At 38.9% G+C, this 22,024-nt stretch overlaps 1 protein-coding gene across 10 annotated transcripts in view; it reads right to left on the reverse strand.

Annotated features, from left to right (window-relative positions):
- The window catches only part of LOC138416346 (complement factor H-related protein 4-like), a 147,725-nt gene that overhangs the window by 100,796 nt on the left and 24,905 nt on the right, over positions 1–22,024 (reverse strand). For 9 of the 10 annotated variants that reach the window (XR_011247637.1, XR_011247635.1, XR_011247636.1 and 6 more), the window contains exons 4-7: positions 10,461–10,643; positions 8,923–9,099; positions 1,595–1,783; positions 997–1,173 (exon numbers count right to left, since the gene is read on the reverse strand). Coding sequence is in view for 7 of the 10 variants with exons in the window: in XM_069545294.1 (XP_069401395.1) it covers positions 997–1,173; positions 1,595–1,783; positions 8,923–9,099; positions 10,461–10,643 (726 nt within the window). In the remaining 3 variants the exon portion in view is untranslated. The remainder of the gene's footprint in view (positions 1–996; positions 1,174–1,594; positions 1,784–8,922; positions 9,100–10,460; positions 10,644–22,024) is intronic. The other variant, XM_069545289.1, reaches the window with a different exon arrangement.

Genomic DNA, 22,024 nt, shown 5'->3' on the forward strand with positions numbered 1-22,024 from the left:
CAAGCACCGTGTCTGCAATGGTTTGGGGCTCCCTGGTGGGGTCTCCATGTGGTCAGTAGAACCCATGTTCCTTGAAGAATTCTAGCCCTGGATGCTGTGCTCCTGGCCTCTCCCCATCCCAGCCATGTAGGTGACCCCAGTGGCCTGGATAAGGGGAGAGAGAAGAGGGCTGGAAGATGAGGACGCGGCACTTGCTCACACGCTTTTATTTTCCCCACAGGTAAAATCCTGTGCTGAGGGGTCTGTCTTGGCACTAAGCAGTGCCACCTCAGGGGCAAAACAAGGCTACTGCTCTAACCTTCAGTGAGAAATCCAGTCTTCAATCTTTGTGCTCTAGCAGCATGCTGTCGTGTCTCTGCTAGACTCCTGGACACCCACAAAGATCCTCTTATCCACAAATGATGGTCAAAGTCTGTGTTTATATCAGGAGAGACAGTGAGACCCCTGACATCTTTCTGACCTCACTCTGTTATTACAGGTTTCTTCTTTGTGGATCTTTTCCTATTTTCTTAACTAATGTCTATCAATAGGTACATGCATTTTGTTATATGGAGACGGCAACGGCACCCCACTCCAGTACTCTTGCCTGGAAAATCCCATGGGTGGAGGAGCCTGGTAGGCTGCAGTCCATGGGGTCACGAAGAGTCGGACATGACTGAGCAACTTCACTTTCACTTTTCATTTTCATGCATTGGAGAAGGAAATGGCAATCCACTCCAGTATTCTTGCCTGGAGAATCCCAGGGACGGGGGAGCCTGGTGGGCTGCCGTCTCTGGGGTCGCACAGAGTCGGACACAACTGAAGCGACTTAGCAGCAGCAGATTTTGTTACATACTTATCAAGACGTCTATAGGTACACTCATAGACACTTGTAAACAATAAAATTAAATAGGTCCGTTGGCAAAACAAGAATTTCATATAAACTTTTTGAGTGGATAATACAGCTGAGTCTTAGAAAATTATGAACACACTGGGATCTCAGCCCAGTTTACTCACTGACACGGATGCATCTGGGAGGAGGAGACCAGCCACTCTCTGTGCAGGTCATTGTGTTCTGATCATTTTGAAGACTGTAGCCTTCATAGCAGCGAACTTTTACAGTTTCACCCTGTAAATATTTTTCTTCACGATGTGGGTTATATCCATTTTCCAAATAATTGAAAATACATTGTCCTTAGGATCATAAAATTAATATGAAAGAAGTACAACATAAATTTGGGAAAATAGTACATTAAAGATTATAGAATTTACATAAGAATGCATTAGTATTCAAATAAAACATGTAACAATAAAAATGGAAGCTACTACCACATTTGTGGAAAATGAAAACTATAACATTCCATATTATTTGCCTTTAGTTTTATGACTAAAATATGTATAAATGATGCAGATATTCTTGTAAAGTCTCTGTATCTCTCACAGGATTTACATGAAAAGCCTCTAGTAAAGGGGAAGTTCTATTGGATTTTTTGCTCATAGAACTCATCCCTTGGCCTTACTGTTGTTACATAATACTTAACTGTACTCACTTGTCAACTTTTCTCTCTTCACTCTTTCAAAGATTATGCATGTAAACTTAAGGAGATTTACTTACTGAGGCATGGTTCTTCTGGAGACCATCCTTGTGCTGTGCAAGTCAGGTGGTCCCAGGAACGTTGTGAAGGAGGCACAAAATACCGATCACAGGAATAGATAAACTGTTGATTTACATATGCTGGAAAGTATCCTCTGTATGAATAATATAGCCATCCATGTTTGATCACTGGATAATCACAAGGTTTCCCTTGGAATTAAAATAGTAGAAATAATGTTTTACCTCAGTATACAATTTGAGTTAATATTTCATCTATGAATTATATCCTTGTTCACTTAATTACATTCATTGCATTACGGTTTATAGGAAAAAAAGTTATAGAAAATTCAGATGATTGAAGTATATAAGGAACTCCTTGCTAATGAAGATCAAAGTATGTCTTGTGGGTCATATTATGTAAAATGTGTATGTGGATTCTCTTGGTAGGAAACTATACAGATCTATTAAATAAATTCTCCTTAAATACAGAAGTTCCAACCTTGGTTGACTAAATTAGCATCTTAATCAAGAGATGAAAGTACAGATTTTATCTTGTGGCTCATCTGCTTTCTTATTCTTTCTTCTCCATTCTCATCAGAAACCAGAATCCTGACATTTATTCTCATACCAAGTCAATGTAGGAATCAAACAGATTTTTTTACAATTATCATTCATTAGTTTACTTTTCTGTTTATTGGAAATATGTGATATAGAGAGAGAACCACAACAATTTTTCATTGATCAGATCACACAGAGTAACATTCTTATTTATCCATCAAACTAGACATTAAGATATCTTTTCCCTTGCTTGTCTAATCAGAGAAATGAACAATGAATAATTCTTAATATTTAAATGGTTAAGATGAAGGGAAACCCTTGTTACTTATGGTCTAATTTTAATTGGAGAATGATGTATTTTTCAGTATTTCTTACAAATATTTTAAATGAGGTATAACATAATTACATTTTATTGTTATCAGCATATATTGAGTAATTTTCATGTATATGCTTGCTATGTCAATTATAAAATTTGATTCTTTGCATATCTTAATCCATTTCTTTAACAAAGACTTGTCAATTATACCCTCTTATGGCCTATAGTCTGCATTTCTCATCGCTGATAGATTTCCCCCACTTTTTTGAAGCTTGTCTACATTTTTAAGTTTGAAAGCTTACGTAGTTTGATTCCTGTTAAGTAATAGTCTAGATTTCTGTCCACTAATTTTGGGAGATTAGAACACTGTCTCTTCAGCCTTGAATTTTACAAATTTCATCATGTATGGTAAGATATGTGTATCTTTCAATAATTCTATGTTGGGCAAGTTTGAGTCTTTGTATTTGCAAGAACCAAGTGAAAAGAACTCAATTAACCTTGTCATTACATTGTAGAGGAGAGATCTGAGTTCTGATTATCTGATTTCAGAACTAGTACATTTATCATTTTGGTGCATCATAGAATATGAATACAGTAAAATAATCCTCTGACACTCACTTCCTAAAGGTACACAAAGAGAGCATAATTAAAAGTAAGCATCATTACTATCACTGGCGTGAGCTATTTTCCTCCTCTCTTTTATTTGGGCACATGTGAATCTGTCTTTGTCTCTCTAACCAGATCATTTATTGAAGCACATATAAGAGTCCACTATAGTTGGAATGGCATTGACTTTGTCAGGACTCAGAACAGCCTCTTTCTTCTCTTACACTCCTACCAACACAGGTTCAGGTCTCATGAGCAGGCTTGGCTGTCCATCATAATGTTGGCTCAGATTGATCTCAAAACTGATGAAAAGTATTCACTCAGTTTTACAGTGTTCCTAGTCTTTCTGTACCTCTGCAACTTACTCCAAAGATCCAGGCCCAGGATCTTATCATTTTTAAGTGTAAGTTTTAAATGTCATGTTATTAGGTCCACCCTCACACATGGGATTTGTTCTGAGTGATGAATTTGTCCTAATATAGGTTCACTTTCAGCACCTGTGTATCATTCCAGATGCATCTCCTTTGCAGCATTAAACCAGCTGATCATACAAAAGAGGAAGGGAACAGGCCTGACAACAAAGTCCTGCATCTGATAACCAGCTCATCTAATGAAACTATGAATATTGATAAACTATTTAAGTAGTTTCTTCATGTTGTCAACAAGAACTTCACAAGGTGCTTTGTGGGATAACCTCGTTGTGATATAAATAGAATTGGGTTGATCTACCATTTTCAAATGGCTTCCCTATGGCTCAGTGGTGAAGAATCCATCTGCAATGCAGAAGACATGGGAGATGTAGGTTTCATCTGTGGGTCAAAAGATTCCCCTGGAGAAGGAAATGGCAACCCACTGCAACATCCTTGCCTGGAGAATTCCATAGACAGAGGATCCTGGTAGGCTATAGTCCAAAGGATCACAAAAAGTTGTACATGATTGAGTGACTAAGCGCACAGCACCATTTTCACAAATCCATCTTAAACAAGATTAAATATTTTTATTAAAATTCTTATGCAGATTAAAATCTGTTTCATACTGCTAATACCTTCATTTTAATGGAACTTATGCTTTGAAAATTCATTTTAAATGTATGCTTGGAATTACCATTAAGGTCACTGAACTGTTTTATATCATTACAGTTTTCTTTCATGGAATAACTGGGTTAAGTATGCTGAAATTTTACAGTGTACTGTTAGAAAGAAGATTGTTTAGAGGCAACTCAGAGGAAGTTGAGGAGTAAAGGAAGCAACCCCTGAAAATATTCTGTTCAGCTCACCTGACGTTTTTCTATATGTGATGGTTTTAGGAAAGTCCACAACGCCTTCCACACTCCTCTCTCCAAATATTAAAGCTTGAGTTCTCACTACTGAGTGTGCAGGACTTAGTGGCCATTTCTCACGATTACACATGACTGATGTGACAGTGTGACAAACTGATACCTGCTGTGGAGGCTTCCTCCTCCCTGTCTGTGGTCACTGGCCCTGAAGAAAGCTAGCTGCAGAGATACCCACGTGGTCAGGTGCTGAGGCCTCTCCCAAAAGCCAGGAGAGTGAGCCAACTTGGAAGCAAAGCCTCCAGCCCAGCTGAGCATCCAGGTGACAGCAGCCCAGGCCATTACCCAGTTGCCACCCAAGCAGAGTGACTCGGAATTAGCCAGTGAGGCACTTTCCTCATTCTGACCCACAGGAATTCTAAGAATATGGAGGTGTGTGTTCTTAAGCCAATACGTTTTTTTGGAAAATTTGTTAATTAGGAGTATGTGTCTAATACAATGGCTATCCCAGATATAGTAGTACAGGCAGGTTTGATCCTTGGGTTTGGATGATCCGCTGGAGGAGGGCATGGCAACCTACTCCAGTATTCTTGCCTGGAAAATCCCGTGGACCGAGAAGCCTGGTGGGCTACAGTCAATGGGGAGGCAGCACATGACTGAAGCGACTTAGCATGCAGGTATGGAGGCACGCAGGCATCTACTACAATAGGTGTTAGATAATGTGAGTTGAATATAATTCCTCGGATCCGATATTACAATTATTTTGCATGCTAAAACTTTCACAATTGCACCCTTATATTATGAAAAATAACTGCGCATAAATATTCAAACATTTAGCTTTAAGACCACTTTTAGAAAGAGTTCAGTTGTTAGTGAGAAGACGTGTTGCATTGGAATGTCTGGTGAAGAGTTGTCAAAGTTTCACATTTCTCTTTCATGTTGTGTACTCCTTCTCCTCTTATTTAGAAATATGCCTGTAGACTTATCTATAATTGATTAACAGACCATCACTCATATACCTGGGAATCAGGAGAAACTGAATTAAATAACATATCTACCTGCTCCTGAGCAAGAACACATTTCTTATAAGTGATCTGGAGCCCGAGCTACTATTTTTTATTGTTTTTAATTTGTGTGACTTTTTATTCATTATTTTCTTTTTTTAAGATTCTTTTTTTTAATTTATTTATTTTAATTGGAAGTTAATTACTTTACAATATTGTATTGGTTTTGCCATGCATCAACATGAATCCGCCACAGGTATACTTTTAATTGTAACACTTACGACTAGACAGGGAGCTTTATGGTGCTGTAAGTCTTGTTCATGAAAAAGATTGCCAAATGGTCTAAAATAACATGCAACAAATTATGAGATGAATAATGCAGAGTGATGCATAGTCTATTCACATCTTGAATTTCACAAGGTATCATAAAACTCAGTAGAGGTTTCATTTAAAAGAACTTGAAGACAAATGAATTATTAAAGAAATGAAAGACAAAAACATCATAATGAAGAACTTATAAGCTTACATTTTGGAGTAAAATCTTTGTTTTTACTATTTACTTATATTAACACATCTATATAATTTAATTTTTTGTTTTATTATTATTTTTTATTGGAATGTAGTTGTTTTACATTGTTGGGTTAGCTTCTGCTGTACATCAAAATGAATCAGTTCCATGAATATATATATATGCATATATATATATCCCTTTTTTTAAAATTATTTCCCTCCCATTTAAGTCACCAGACAGCATTGAGTGGAGGTCCCTATGATACAGAGTAAGTTCTCATTAGTTATCTATTTTATTCAAAACAGCCAGGACATGGAATCAACTTAAATGTCCATGAGCAGAAGAATAGAATAGATTGAACTCAAGTCTCCTGCATCGCAGGCAGATTCTTTACCATCTGATCTTTTTAAAATAAGCCAATTGCTTTGCTGTCTCGGCTGCTGCAAAGGCGTGTGTCTGTGCTGACGAATGGTTTCCAGGCTTTATTTGCATAGACATCTTCCTACATAAACTTGACCAGCAGTCCCTCCTACTTTCTAAGCACTTGGATTCTTTTGTTCTTAGAATACACTTATTGGAACAATATAATAGAAATATTTTTACTTTTTGGTTCATTATTTGCCTTAATTCATCTTTTTTTTTTTCAACCTGGCATGAAAGCTCTTAAAAGACATACCACCTTCCTCCACTGTATTCTTCACAATTACTCTTAGGTAACTTCTGGCACACAGTAGGTGCTTGCTGACAGCCTGAAAGTGAAATTACCTGGGCTCTGGACACTGTTGAACAAGCCTGGCTTGTTCCTCTAACAAGCTACCCCTGTGTGTCTATCTGAAATCTCTATCCTGAACCTCTTGTTCTCTGTCACAACCAAGCCTTTTCAGAGTTATGTCCACAAGCTATATTGCATTTCTTATTAACAATTTATTTAGCAGATTCTAAGTACGTTTTTCCCTGTCTACAGCATCTTAAACTGTCTCTCTCACAATTAATGTTGGCACCATATTTTTAGTCTCTTAACCTGGCTTATTAACTGAATTAGAAGTATTCATTAGTATAACTATTCTAATGTAATTAGTTTACAAGTTCCTTGACTAAACTGTATGGCAGGCATTATGACAAGTGTATATGAATATTCTATTTTAATAGCTAAAAGATATTTTGAAATATTACAACATTTGTAAATATAAAATCTTTTTACAGATTCAGAGGAGTGAACAAAGTTTCAAATAGTTTGTTGCCCTTAGATTCATACTTAGCAAATGGTGGAATTGTATATGGAACCATTTCAGGCTGATTCCATAGGAATTACTATTAGTCAATTTATTATCCCTTGTTCTTAAATCATTTTCTTCCGTCCAATCTATGCAACATTCATTCTGACATGTTTTCTCCTAAATTCTCTGGGTCCTCCTTTCTTTCTGTCCACTTTGCCATCTATTCTTCTTCTGGCAGACACCTCAGTGTTGGAAGCTTCAGGACTCAGTCTTGAGCTTTCTTCTATTTTCATTCTACATTCTTTTCTAATCTGATGTCATCATTTAGAGAGTGATAACCAGTCTATGGTTTTTCCAGTAGTCATGTATGGATGTGAGAGTTGGACTGTGAAGAAGGCTCAGTGCCGAAGAATTGATGCTTTTGAACTGTGGTGTTGGAGGAGACTCTTGAGAGTCCCTTGGACTGCAAGGAGATCCAACCAGTTCACTCTGAAGGAGATCAGCCCTGGGATTTCTTTGGAAGGAATGATGCTAAAGCTGAAACTCCAGTACTTTGGCCACCTCATGCAAAGAGTTGACTCATTGGAAAAGACTCTGATGCTGGGAGGGATTGGGGGCAGAAGGAGAAGGGGACAGCAGAGGATGAGATGGCTGGATGGCATCACTAACTCGATGGATGTGAATCTGAGTGAACTCCGGGAGTTGGTGATGGACAGGGAGGCCTGGTGTGCTGCGATTCATGGGGTCGCAAAGAGTCGGACACGACTGAGGGACTGAACTGAACTGAACTGCATCTCATGTGCATATCTCCTGGTTAAACCTATGCATTCAGCACTACAGTTGATGTATCCTATGTTTATGGTCCCCATTGGCCCAACCACAATGTATTCAGGTCAAAGTTGTGATGCTCTTGCGAGAGTGTGCTTTCTCCTGCCAGTACCACATACAAAGTCATTTCCATTTGCTTGCTTGCTTATGAGAAAATGGTATTCAAAACATGAGTCCTTTCAACTTTTGCTCTTTCTGACAATCAACATTTAGCAACTTTACATGCATTTATTACCAGCAAAATATATCCCAAATTTATTCTCTGCTCAGAATCACTTCAGCCAAGAATTTATCTAATCCCCACACTTTTTCACCCCACATGGTTTCTTGAATCTTCTCTTGTCCATCATAAGCACAGCATACAGAAAAATCCACAAACAGCCTTCAAAACTCCAAATAAAATTATATCATTCCTTTTCTTAAAATTCCCTATGCGTTTTCATAAATCATGAAATCAATCAATGTTAATATGCCTTGAAATAACCCAGCTCCTTTTTCCTTTGCCTCATATCAGCTTCAGCTCATAAAATTCTCTCTCATTCAGTAGAATACACCCACCTTCATATTTTCCAAATATTATTTTGCTGCCAAAGTTTGCACATAACTCTTCCCTTGGCTTGAGATACTCAACATCCACTCAGCTTACCAGAGACTGAATCCCTATTTCCAACCCTGGAAAAAACATGTCTGATTGGCAAAATATAAGAGATCCATGTCATTGTCCTCAGAACTTGTCAAAGTCAGAAAATAAAATCACCTGTCAAAACCTACAGAATTTAACATTCAAGGTAGGAGGTATAAGCAGAAACTCAGGAGCAAACTTGAGCAGGTTGCAAGACCGTGTCATTTTGGTATTGAGTGAGTTGTTGGACTTTAAAACTTCCCCTCCTTCCAGTTTACATTAAAGTAGAAGGAAGCATCATTCCTTAAAGATGATTCTAGATCAGTGTAATTTGGTAAAAATCAAACACTTCTGACAATTACTGTTAAATTTTGCTTATCTTGAAGGAAAGAACATCTGGAAAAGAGCACTTACAATAGCATGCAGCTTTATCGGACCAGCCATCTTGACCACATACTATGGAGCCTGTGGTGCGTCCATCTCGAGTCTCATACCCATCAAGACATTCGTAGTCCAGGCTGTCATTCAGCTTGAACCACGTGCCATCACTTTTGACTTTGGCCTTCTCAAATACCGGCCTGTCACAGGACTCTAAGGGATAATGGGATTGTGATTTCATTTCTAATATTATTTAGTGGGCAATTTGATTGAGTTTCATCGCAAGGGAAAAGGGCTTCACCAATTAGTATGTACTAATCATAAAATATTAGCCAAGAATGCCAGTGATATATCACTGTCCTGAAATAATTACTCAAAGTGAAAACAGGTGCATTCCTATGCAACATTTTTCTCAACACTTGATGTTCCTGAATTATTTACTTTAAGAACATGTTCCTCAGTTGCTGTACTTATGCATTTTTCCAATGCTAGTATTAAAATAAGCCATTACAGAAGTATTATACTATTTTCATAACAGCATTTTCTGAATTAATATGCCAAATTAATCAGCAGTTGTGACATATTTGCCAGAGAAAACTTCATTGAAAAAAAGTAATTTTCAAAAGGCAAGTTAATGTTTTAAAGATGCTATAAAATTTTTAAAATCCACATGATGATTTTCCTTTTCCAACTATATTTCTAATGGTTGTGTATTCTTTTATACTTATCAAGGTTGAGTACAGACATAATTCTTCATTTATAGCTATTTACAAGAAAACATGTTAACAATTAATCTGTTTTCACTAACACCATAGACTGATGTTAATAGTTTAAATAATTTACTTCAAATTTTCATAATGTGTTAAAGCAAAATTATACTTGTAAAATATAATAGAGACACTTTTCATAAAAGACTGTCAAAATGGAAAACTTCATAAACATCTATGTGTTGCTACAAGAAAAACCTTCAGCACAGCAGAATTTGCTCCTGTCTAGAAGTGTTTCTCTGTCTCCACTAACTAGATGTTTATGAAGATTTCCTAAGAATTTTTCACAAGGATATCTATCCTAGAGATTCAAACATATGAATTATATATCATATTATTTGAAGTTTATGCACCATGGCCTCACATCTTTGCTTAAAAACATAACTTTTAGGCTTAGGAGCAGAGACTCTGGCTTAAGAGTCTCCTAAAATAAAAGCAGATGCAATCACCATAAAGGTCTCAGTAGAAAATAAGTGAATTTATCCCAGAAGAGAGGTAAAGCTCTTAGCAAAATTAGCTTAGTCACAGGATGTTTTAAAGTGACAAATCATTGAACTAAATAGTACAATGATATTCTACTCCACTAGTAATTAATCATTAAAGGCAAAAAAAAATACATATTTCAAAGCATTGTTATTGATTTTTTCAAATACAGCCATGGGACCACAAAACACTTCATATGATCCTGCCCCAGCAAAAAAATAAAAATAAAAAAGAAGAAAGAAAAAAGGAAAAAATAACAAAGTTAAAGAATATTTCTGTATAGTTTTCATCAGGATAAGAATACTAAGATAATGAATTACTTACTAATACATACAGGTTGAGCTGACCATCCATCTTGCAGACATGTAATTAACCCTGATGTCTTACCATCTGCTGTTACATATCCTGGTTTACACTTATATTCTGTTTGTTTATTTAGGGGATACGTAAAGGTAGATTCAGACAAAAATCCATTCTCAATTCTTATTTCAGATTTTGAACATGTTTCTAAAAGGGAGAAAGCATTAAAAAAAAGGTAAGCATATATTTGATATACATTTCATAAGGACCCAAATAAGGTAATGATACAAAAAAGGGAAGTCGTTTATGACTATAAACCAAGAAAACTTCTAATAATTTAAGGTACTGTGTAAGAGAAAAAAGAAGTATGAGTTTCCAAAGATATTAAACCAAAACACTTGATTTCTATTTTCTAGAGCAAAGCAAGATTTAAAATACTCTGAATCCCTTCTAGGAAATTTTTAGAAATCTGTTTGTATAAAGGACCTGGAATCCCACAGCATGTCAGAAATCTTTTAGCAATGGGTTTCCTTTCCTGGGACTTGTTGAAAGTATTGTCTAGTCTGGATCTCTTACACAAGCCAGAACACAGATCAGGTGGTGATCACAGAATCTTCCACCATAGTTACCCCAGCCTTTGCCTCTGAGAATTTGAAATGCTGTCATCAAAACTGAGTGCTTAAAGCCATATCAGTACATGGAGTTCAATGAAGATGACAAAGATCAATACATCCATTCATTTTACTAAGAACAAAATGTTGATCCTTCAAACCATGAATAACTAAACTTGGGAAAGTACAATTCTGTCACCTAAAAGATATCTTCATAGAATTCAGACAATTTTTATAGTACTTCACGGAAAAAGAAGAAATCAAAAGAGAAAACTTTGAATATTTTGAATTGAATGAAAATAAAACCATGATAAGTTAAGTTTTACATGATTTATGAGATGACACAAAAGTGTGCTGAGGGGAATTTTAAAATTACATAGCAATAATAGTAATGATAAAGACCGAAAATCAATCATTGCTTTTCCTGAAAATAGAAAAGCAAACAAGCTCAGCACATATAATTTGGAAACACTGCAGTGACATTAGAAAGAGAGTGGATAGGCCACCTTGACCTCTCCTTCCCTCCACAGACACACTGAATTAACAGCTATGTGTGTATCAGCTCCTTCTATTCAAAATAGAAACAGTAGATGAGAAGTTCTGCATTCAAGGCAAGTGAGAAAGTGCCAAAATCCTAAGTGGGAGGGAAAACTAAGACACATTCCTGCAATAAAATCCGTGCAGCAGAGGACCATACAGTTTGAAGGGAACACTCAACTCCCAGCTTCTCCTGGAGGAGCAAAGAGTTTGATCCACCATCTAGGTCTCTGATTCTGCAAATGCTAGTCCAGGGTCCAGCTTCCAATTTACCTGCCTCTGGGAGGCCTAGGATTTCCAATCTCCTGGGATTATAGAAATGAAGTGGCAGTTATGAATCTGTACCAGCACTTCGCACAGGTCTTCCCCTAGCTTAATGAAGAGTGAGCAACTCCCAGTTTCTCCATGGAAGGAGTCAGATGGCACATCTGGACCTTCATCTTTTCCCGCTCTGCCTGAGGAATTGGCTTCTAACTAACCTGTCCCTGAGAGCTGATGAAAACCAAAATTTGCATTTGTGCCTGGGCACTACAGAGAGCTAAATCATGGTGCAGAAGGCACAGAGTTTGAAGTAGCATGCAGGCATTAACCACAGCTCCTTTCCCCATGTCAGTGCAGAGTGAGCTATGTGATAAACTCCAATTGAATGTCCACCAAGTATTCTGACTTGTAGATCACTGCATACTCTCTACTCCTGGAGGAGGCTGACTATGAAAACAGAAGTTTGGATGAGCAGAGAGGTTAGAGAGGTAACCAAAATTCTGGCCAGGCTGATTGAAAAGGCTGAATTCTGGAAAGGCTCTACTTTTGAGGCCAATCTGTGAAGACTAAGACAAGCGGAGGTTTAGTCTAATGCACAGATATCAACAGAGAGAGTCAAGAAAAATGATCAACGGAGAAGTATGTTCAAATGAGAACAAGATATCCATTGCTTTTTATCCTGACCCAACAACAGAATCAACAACCACCCAGAGCAATCCTGACTTGGAGTGAGGTGTGGGCTCTATACCATACTGAGATCCACGATGGCAGAAGAGTAGGTGCACGTGGAGGTCATCTCTCTCCACAGATACCTCAGGAATATACCTCCAGACACAGAAGATCTTGCAGAAGCCAGCTGAGAACCTGACCACGGGAAAAGAACATATAGAACCAGGCAACACTCAGCAGGACAAAGGAAGGAGGGCAAGAAAAGAGGAGAGTGAGTAGAACTGGATCTGCATCTGGGGTAACGAACAGAAGCAGGGACAGAGCTGCATGGAGGGCAAATGTTTGCAACAAAGGTGAAGCACTGAGACTGCTGGAGAGTGAAACAGGTGACCAGTGAGAGTCTCAATGGAATGAGGATCACACAGACAATCCTTGCCACAGCTGTACCTACACCAGACAGGGATGCAAGTCTCCTAGAAAGTACTTCAGGTTGGAGCTGGAATATAGAGATTGGAAAGCAATCCCAGGGCAAGGTCTACTGTTGACTGAAGGGAGATGGTGTGAGGGAACCTGAGAGAGGAGAGCATGCTTATGAAGGAAAGCCAGCTAACCTGGAGGCAGTGTGATACTGCTGAGTCACACACAGAGGATGGAGCCATCTCTATAGCCGCTCTCTCTGCACATATCGGCACCAGACAGCTAAAACAACACAGGGAGGGTGGCCTCTAAGGACCTGACGTGCAAAGCAACACAGAAGGACCCCAGCCAGGGTTACCTTTAAGTCCCTGGTGCGAAGAACAACAGACAATGACCCCAACTGGGGGGCCTGTAAGCGCCTGAAGGGGTCAAGCAACTGAGAAGGACCAGCCAAAGAGACCCTCTGATGGCCAGGTGCCAGAAGCTAGGAAACGACTCTAATAGGACCACCGCTTCTGCAGCTGAGTCAGTTGGTTTCCCTGCACGCTTGGCACTGCCAGGGTTCCCATAATTCAAGCAGCTGTGTCACCTCCATGCTCAATCCTCATTGGGCAGACCAGTCAGAAGCTCGAAAAATCCCTAATAGTCACATACCACTGGTGACAATAGCCACAGCTCTATCCAGCATTGCCATGGTCCCCATTATCCAAGCTCCTGTGTCACTCCCTAGCTCAATCCCACAAGGACAGAGCAAGCAGAGGCTACAAAAATCCCTAAGGGCATCATATTTCCTGCTGTCCTAGCCAGAGGCTCCCCTTAGTACCTGGTACTGCCAGGGTCCCTGCAAACCAAGCAACTGCACCACCTCCACATTCTGTCCTCCCTGGGGCACACCCAAGTCCTCCAGGGGAGCCTCAGGAGTAAACTCCTGTGGACGACTCACATGCAAAGGTGGAGATAAAACCACAAGTGAAATCCAGGGGCAGGTGGCTAAGGAATAGAACCAAAACATTCCCATCAGTGGTACAAGCTGAAGATTAAATCCACATAATCAACTGGCAGACTTTGTATCTATGGAATATATAAAGGACAATGGGAGTTCCTGGAAAAGAAAACACACTAGCACTGGCAGATGTGGACATTAGAGCAAGAACATGCAAGAGTAGAACAGATAAGAGTCTGAGCTGTGGCCTCAATAGGTAAGAGACCAGCCCAGAACTGGAGGGCATCTAGGGAGGAGAGGTGGGCTGTGACTCACATTGAGGAAAAGGATGTTGACAGCTGATCCAAGAAAAATATGTATTATTCTTATACTTTAATTTATTTAGAAGATACTACTGGGTTTTTAAATTGTTACTTCTTTTTTGCTCTCTGTTGTTGTAGCTGTTGATTTTAATACTACAATTAAATCTATTTACACTTTTGAGAAATTTTTTTAACCACACATTTAATTTCCTTTAAATACTTCTGCCTCTACATTGGTCTTTTGTGGGTTTTTTTTTTTTTCACTTTAGCAGGATCCCTTTATTTATTTATTTATTTTTTAAATTTTAAAATCTTTAATTCTTATATGCATTCCCAAACATGAACCCCCCTCCCACCTCCCTCCCCATAACATCTCTCTGGGTTATCCCCATGCACCAGCCCCAAGCATGCTGTATCCTGCGTCAGACATAGACTGGAGATTTAATTCTTACATGATAGTATACATGTTAGAATGCCATTCTCCCAAATCATCCCACCTTCTCCCTCTCCCTCTGAGTCCAAAAGTCCGTTATACACATCTGTGTCTTCTTTGCTGTCTTGCATACAGGGTCGTCATTGCCATCTTTCTAAATTCCATATATATGTGTTAGTATACTGTATTGGTGTTTTTCTTTCTGGCTTACTTCACTCTGTATAATCGGCTCCAGTTTCATCCATCTCATCAGAACTGATTCAAATGAATTATTTTTAATGGCTGAGTAATACTCCATTGTGTATATGTACCACAGCTTTCTTATCCATTCATCTGCTGATGGACATCTAGGTTGCTTCCATGTCCTGGCTATTATAAACAGTGCTGTGATGAACATTGTGGTGCATGTGTCTCTTTCAATTCTGGTTTCCTCGGTGTGTATGCCCAGCAGTGGGACTGCTGGGTCATAAGGTAGTTCTATTTGCAATTTTTTAAGGAATCTCCACACTGTTCTCCATAGTGGCTGTACTAGTTTGCATTCCCACCAACAGTGTAGGAGGGTTCCCTTTTCTCCACACCTCCTCCAGCATTTATTGCTTGCAGATTTTTGGATTGCAGCCATTCTGACTGGCTTGAAGGGGTACCTCATTGTGGTTTTGATTTGCATTTCTCTAATAATGAGTGATGTTGAGCATCTTTTCATGTGTTTGTTAGCCATCCGTATGTCTTCTTTGGAGAAATGTCTATTTAGTTCTTTGGCCCATTTTTTGATTGGGTCGTTTATTTTTCTGGAATTGAGCTACATAAGTTGCTTGTATATTTTTGAGATTAGTTGTTTGTCAGTTGCTTCATTTGCTATTATTTTCTCCCATTCAGAAGGCTGTCTTTTCACCTTGCTTATATTTTCCTTTGTTGTGCAGAAGCTTTTAATTTTAATTAGATCCCATTTGTTTATTTTTGCTTTTATTTCCAGAATTCTGGGAGGTGGATCATAGAGGATCTTGCTGTGATTTATGTCTGAGAGTGTTTTGCCTATGTTCTCCTCTAGGAGTTGTATAGTTTCTGATCTTACATTTAGATCTTTAATCCATTTTGAGTTTATTTTTGTGTGCGGTGTTAGAAAGTGATCTAGTTTCATTCTTTTACAAGTGGTTGACCAGTTTTCCCAGCACCACTTGTTAAAGAGATTGTCTTTACTCCATTGTATATTCTTGCCTCCTTTGTCAAAGATAAGTTGTCCATATGTGTGTGGATTTATCTCTGGGCTTTCTATTTTGTTCCATTGATCTATATGTCTGTCTTTGTGCCAGTCCCATACTGTCTTGATGACTGTGGCTTTGTAGTAGAGCCTGAAGTCAGGCAAGTTGATTCCTCCAGTTCCATTCTTCTTTCTCAAGATTGCTTTGGCTATTCGAGGTGTTTTGTATTTCCATACAAATCTTGAAATTATTTGTTCTAGTTCTGTGAAAAATGTGGCTGGTAGCTTGATAGGGATTGCATTGAATTTGTAAATTGCTTTGGGTAGTGTACTCATCTTCACTATATTGATTCTTCCGATCCATGAACATGGTATATTTCTCCATCTATTAGTGTCCTCTTTGATTTCTTTCATCAGTGTTTTATAGTTTTCTATATATAGGTCTTTAGTTTCTTTAGGTAGATATATTCCTAAGTATTTTATTCTTTCCGTTGCAATGGTGAATGGAATTGTTTCCTTAATTTCTTTTTCTACTTTCTCACTATTCGTGTATAGGAATGCAAGGGATTTCTGTGTGTTGATTTTATATCCTGCAACTTTACTATATTCATTGATTAGCTCTAGTAATTTTCTGGTGGAGTCTTTAGGGTTTTCCATGTAGAGGATCATGTCATCTGCAAACAGTGAGAGTTTTACTTCTTCTTTTCCAATTTGGATTCCTTTTATTTCTTTTTCTGCTCTGATTGCTGTGGCCAAAACTTCCAGAACTATGTTGAATAGTAGCGGTGAAAGTGGACACCCTTGTCTTGTTCCTGACTTTAGGGGAAATGCTTTCAGTTTTTCACCATTGAGGATAATGTTTGCTGTGGGTTTGTCTTATATAGCTTTTATTATGTTGAGGTATGTTCCTTCTATTCCTGCTTTCTGGAGAGTTTTTATCATAAATGGATGTTGAATTTTGTCAAAGGCCTTCTCTGCATCTATTGAGATAATCATATGGTTTTTATTTTTCAATTTGTTAATGTGGTGAATTACATTGATTGATTTGTGGATATTGAAGAATCCTTGCATCCCTGGGATAAAGCCCACTTGGTCATGGTGTATGATCTTTTTAATGTGTTGTTGGGTTCTGATTGCTAGAATTTTGTTGAGGATTTTTGCATCTATGTTCATCAGTGATATTGGCCTGTAGTTTTCTTTTTTGGTGACATCTTTGTCAGGTTTTGGTATTAGGGTGATGGTGGCCTCATAGAATGAGTTTGGAAGTTTACCTTCCTCTGCAATTTTCTGGAAGAGTTTCAGTAGGATAGATGTTAGCTCTTCTCGAAATTTTTGGTAGAATTCAGCTGTGAAGCTGTCTGGACCTGGGCTTTTTTTTGCTGGAAGTTTTCTGATTACAGTTTCAATTTCTGTGCTTGTGATGGGTCTGTTAAGATTTTCTATTTCTTGCTGGTTCAGTTTTGGAAAATTGTACTTTCCTAAGAATTTGTCCATTTCTTCCACGTTGTCCATTTATTGGCATACAACTGCTGATAGTAGTCTCTTATGATCCTTTGTATTTCTGTGTTGTCTGTTGTGATCTCTCCATTTTCATTTCTAATTTTATTGATTTGATTTTTCTCTCTTTGCTTCTTGATGAGTCTGGCTAATGGTTTGTCAATTTTATTTATCCTCTCAAAGAACCAGCTTTTGGCTTTGTTGATTTTTGCTATGGTCTCTTTTGTTTCTTTTGCATTTATTTCTGCCCTAATTTTTAAGATTTATTTCCTTCTACTAACTCTGGGGTTCTCCAATTCTTCCTTTTCTAGTTGCTTTAGTTGTAGAGTTAGGTTATTTATTTGACTTTTTTCTTGTTTCTTGAGGTATGCCTGTATTGCTATGAACTTTCCTCTTAGCACTGCTTTTATAGTGTCCCACAGGTTTTGGGTTGTTGTGTTTTCATTTTCATTAGTTTCTATGCATATTTTGATTTCTTTTTTGATTTCTTCTGTGATTTGTTGGTTATTCAGAAGTGTGTTGTTCAACCTCCATATGTTGGAATTTTTAATAGTTTTTCTCCTGTAATTGAGATCTAATCTTAATGCATTATGGTCAGAAAAGATGCTTGGAATGATTTCGATTTTTTTGAATTTATCAAGTTTAGATTTATGGCCCAGGATGTGATCTATCCTGGAGAAGGTTCCATGAGCACTTGAAAAAAAGGTGAAGTTCATTGTTTTGGGGTGAAATGTGCTATAGATATCAATTAGGTCTAACTGATCTAATGTATCATTTAAAGTTTGCGTTTCTTTGTTAACTTTCTGTTTAGTTGATCTGTCCATAGGTGTGAGTGGGGTATTAAAGTCTCCCACTATTATTGTGTTACTGTTGATTTCCCCTTTCATACTTGTTAGCATTTGTCTTACATATTGTGGTGCTCCTATATTGGGTGCATATACACTTATAATTGTTATATCTTCTTCTTGGATTGTTCCTTTGATCATTATGTAGTGGCCTTCTTTGTCTCTTTTCACAGCCTTTGTTGTAAAGTCTATTTTATCGGATATGAGTATTGCCACTCCTGCTTTCTTTTGGTCTCTATTTGCGTGGTATAACTTTTTTCAGCCCTTCACTTTCAGTCTGTATGTGTCCCTTGTTTTGAGGTGGGTCTCTTGTAAGCAGCATATAGAGGGGTCTTGTTTTTGTATCCATTCGGCCAGTCTTTGTCTTTTGGTTGGGGTGTTCAACCCATTTACGTTTAAGGTAATTATTGATAAGTATGATCCCGTTACCATTTACTTTATTGTTTGGGTTCGGGATTATACGCCCTTTTCGTATTTCCTGTCTAGAGAATATCCTTTAGAATTTGTTGGAGAGCTGGTTTGGTGGTGCTGAATTCTCTCACCTTTTGCTTGTCTGTAAAGCTTTTGATTTCTCCTTCGTATTTGAATGAGATCCTTGCTGGGTACAGTAATCTGGGCTGTAGGTTATTGTCTTTCATCACTTTAAGTATGTCTTGCCATTCCCTCCTGGCCTGAAGAGTTTCTATTGAAAGATCAGCTGTTATCCTTATGGGAATCCCCTTGTGTGTTATTTGTTGTTTTTCCCTTGCTGCTTTTAATATTTGTTCTTTGTGTTTGATCTTTGTTAATTTGATTAATATGTGTCTTGGGGTGTTTCGCCTTGGGTTTATCCTATTTGGAACTCTCTGTGTTTCTTGGACTTGGGTGATTATTTCCTTCCCCATTTTAGGGAAGTTTTCAGCTATTATCTCCTGAAGGACTTTCTCATGATCTTTCTTTCTGTCTTCTTCTTCTGGGACTCCTATAATTCGAATGTTGGAGCATTTCATATTGTCCTGGAGGTCTCTGAGATTGTCCGCATTTCCTTTAATTCATTTTTCTTGTTTCCTCTCTGATTCATTTATTTCTACCATTCTATCTTCTATTTCACTAATCCTATCTTCTGCCTCCATTATTCTACTATTTGTTACCTCCAGAGTGTTTCTGATCTCATTTATTGCGTTATTCATTATATTTTGACTCTTTTTTATTTCTTCTAGGTCCTTGTTAAACCTTCCTTGCATCTTCTCAATCCTTGTCTCTAGGCTATTTATCTGTGATTCCATTTTGATTTCAAGATTTTGGATCATATTCACTATCAATATTCGGAATTCCTTCTCCGGTATATTCCCTACTTCTTCCTCTTTTGTTTGGTTTGGTGGGCAACTCTCCTGTTCCTTTACCTGCTGAGTATTCCTCTGTCTCTTCATCTTGGTTATATTGCTGCGTTTGGGGTGGCCTTTTTATATTCTGGTAATTTGTGGAGTTCTCTTTATTATGGAGTTTCCTCACTGTGGGTGGGGTTCTGTCAGTGGCTTGTCAAGGTTTCCTGGATAGGGAGGCTTGTGTTGGAGTTCTGGTGGGTGGAGCTGGGTTTCTTCTCTCTGGAGTGCAGTGGAGTGACCCGTAATGGGTTATGAGACATCAAAGGTTTTGGGATAATTTTGAGCTGCCTGTATATTGAAGCTCAGGGAAGTGTTCCTGTGTTGCTGGAGAATTTGCGTGGTATGTCTTGTTTTGGAACTTGTTGGCCCTTGGGTGGAGCTTGGTTTCGGTGTAGGTATGAAGGCATTTGATGAGCTCCTATTGCTTAATGTTCCCTGAATTCAAGAGTTCTCTAATGTTTTCAGGCTTTGGATTTAAGCCTCCTGCTTCTGGTTTTCAGTTTTATTTTTACAGTGGCCTCTAGGATTCTCCATCTATACTGCACCGATGATAAAACATCTAGGTTAAAGATGAAAAGTTTCTCCACATTGAGGGACACTCAGAGAGGTTCACTGAGTTACAAGGAGAAGAGAAGATGCAGGGGGTAGTTAGAGGTAACTGGAATGAGATGCGGTGAGATCAAAAGAGGAGAGAGCAAGCTAGCCAGTAGTCACTTCCTTATGTGCGCTCTATAGTCTGGACCGCTCAGAGGTATTTACAGAGTTATACAGGGAAGAGGAGAGGGAGGAAGTAGACAGAGGTGACCAGGAGGATAAGAGAGAGGAATGAGTAGGAGAGAGACAAATCCTGCCAGTAACCGGTTCCTTAGGTGTTCTCCACCGTCTGGAACACACAGAGATTCACAGAGTTGGATAGAGAAGAGATAGGGGAGAAAAGAGACAGAGGCCACCTGGTGGAGAAAAAGGAGAGTCCAGAGGAGGAGAGAGTGGTCAAGCCAGTAATCTCACTCTCAGGTAAACTTGGGTAGTGAAGTTTGGGTTTTTAAATGTACAAAATTGACAACAAAAACCTAAGAGCAAAGATTAAAAATCTAGAGTAGAGGTTGGATTTTCAAAGATACAATATTAAAGAAAAGCAGAAGGAAAAAGGAAGAAAGAAAAAAAAAGAATTATTTAAAAAAAGAAACAAAACAAACAAACAAACAAACAAACACCCCACCAACAACCATCCAAAGACTATATATGGTGTTTGCCTTAAAAAAAAAAAATCTTTTTTTTTTTAAAAATAGTAATAGTAGGTTATAGAAATAAAAATTAGAGGAGAAATAGAAGACTTAACAGTTTAAAAAAAGTTAGAAAAAGAAAAAAAAAGAAAACACACACACACACAAACAAACAAACAAACAAACACACAAAAAAAGGAATTATTTTAAAAATAGTAAAAATATCTGGCCCTTCTCTGATGTTATGGGCTGTATGGGATCACTTCCAAGGTGGTTCCCTCTGTTTAACTTCTTCTGTTTGCTGGTTTTTTAGGCTCACTAGTTCAGTCGCGCTGTGGGGAGGGGGGATGCTGCAGACAAATAGCACTGTCGTGTGCTCACAGTGTCTCAGCCCCGCTTGACCTGTCCCTTCTCACGGCGCACAAACCGCTCTGGCTCTACGATGCTCAGCCGGAACCATCTGGGGCTGGCCCTAGGCTGTGTGCACTTCCCCGGTCCAAGCCGCTCAGGTTCGGCACTCAGGCAGCCCTCAGAGGCACAGATTTGGCTGGGACTGCGCTTTGTGCCCTTCCCAGGTCCGAGTAGCTCAGGAGTTTGGAGAGCGCAATCGCCGCGGCTTGTCTCCTTTTCTGCTGCTGCTGCTCAGCTTTCTGGGTGGACTGCTGGCGCCCCCCATGAGGCAGATTGTGACTGTCCAGCACCCCCAGAAGTCTTAGCAAAGGAGCCTGCTTGCAGTTAGGTAAGTCAAGTCTCTCCGGGTCTGCAATTGCCCCTTTCCAGTCCTTACGGCTCTGGCTGCCTGTCCCCGGCGGGGGATGATCTGAAGCCGGCTTTTTCCGTTCCGTCCTTTGTTCTATGCTCGGTCCTGGCGGTGTCTTATGTTCAAGCTTTTCGCGTGGTAGCTATCCCACAGTCTAGTTTGCTAGCCCAAGTTAGATCTTTCTGGTTGCTCGTGGGGCGTTCCTGCCCAATTCTTACAAAGCTCTGCAGCCCGCGCCTCCCTAGAATCCCTGCCCTGCCCCCACTTCCCAATGGTGGATGCAGGCGTCTCTGCTGCTTTTCCTCTGGGGGAGTTACTGTTGGACTTGTAATCTGTTGCTTTTAATTATTTATCTATTTTTCCTTCCTGTTATGTTGCCCTCTGTGTTTCCAAGGCTCGCCACAGACTCGGCAGGGAGAGTGTTTCCTGGTGTTTGGAAACCTCTCTTCTTAAAATTCCCTTCCCGGGACGGGCTTCCCTTCCCGGGACGGAGCTCCCTCCCCACCTCCTTTGTCTCCTTTTTCATCT

Source organism: Ovis canadensis, chromosome 12 (genome assembly GCF_042477335.2).
Source record: "Ovis canadensis isolate MfBH-ARS-UI-01 breed Bighorn chromosome 12, ARS-UI_OviCan_v2, whole genome shotgun sequence".
NCBI lineage: Eukaryota > Metazoa > Chordata > Mammalia > Artiodactyla > Bovidae > Ovis > Ovis canadensis.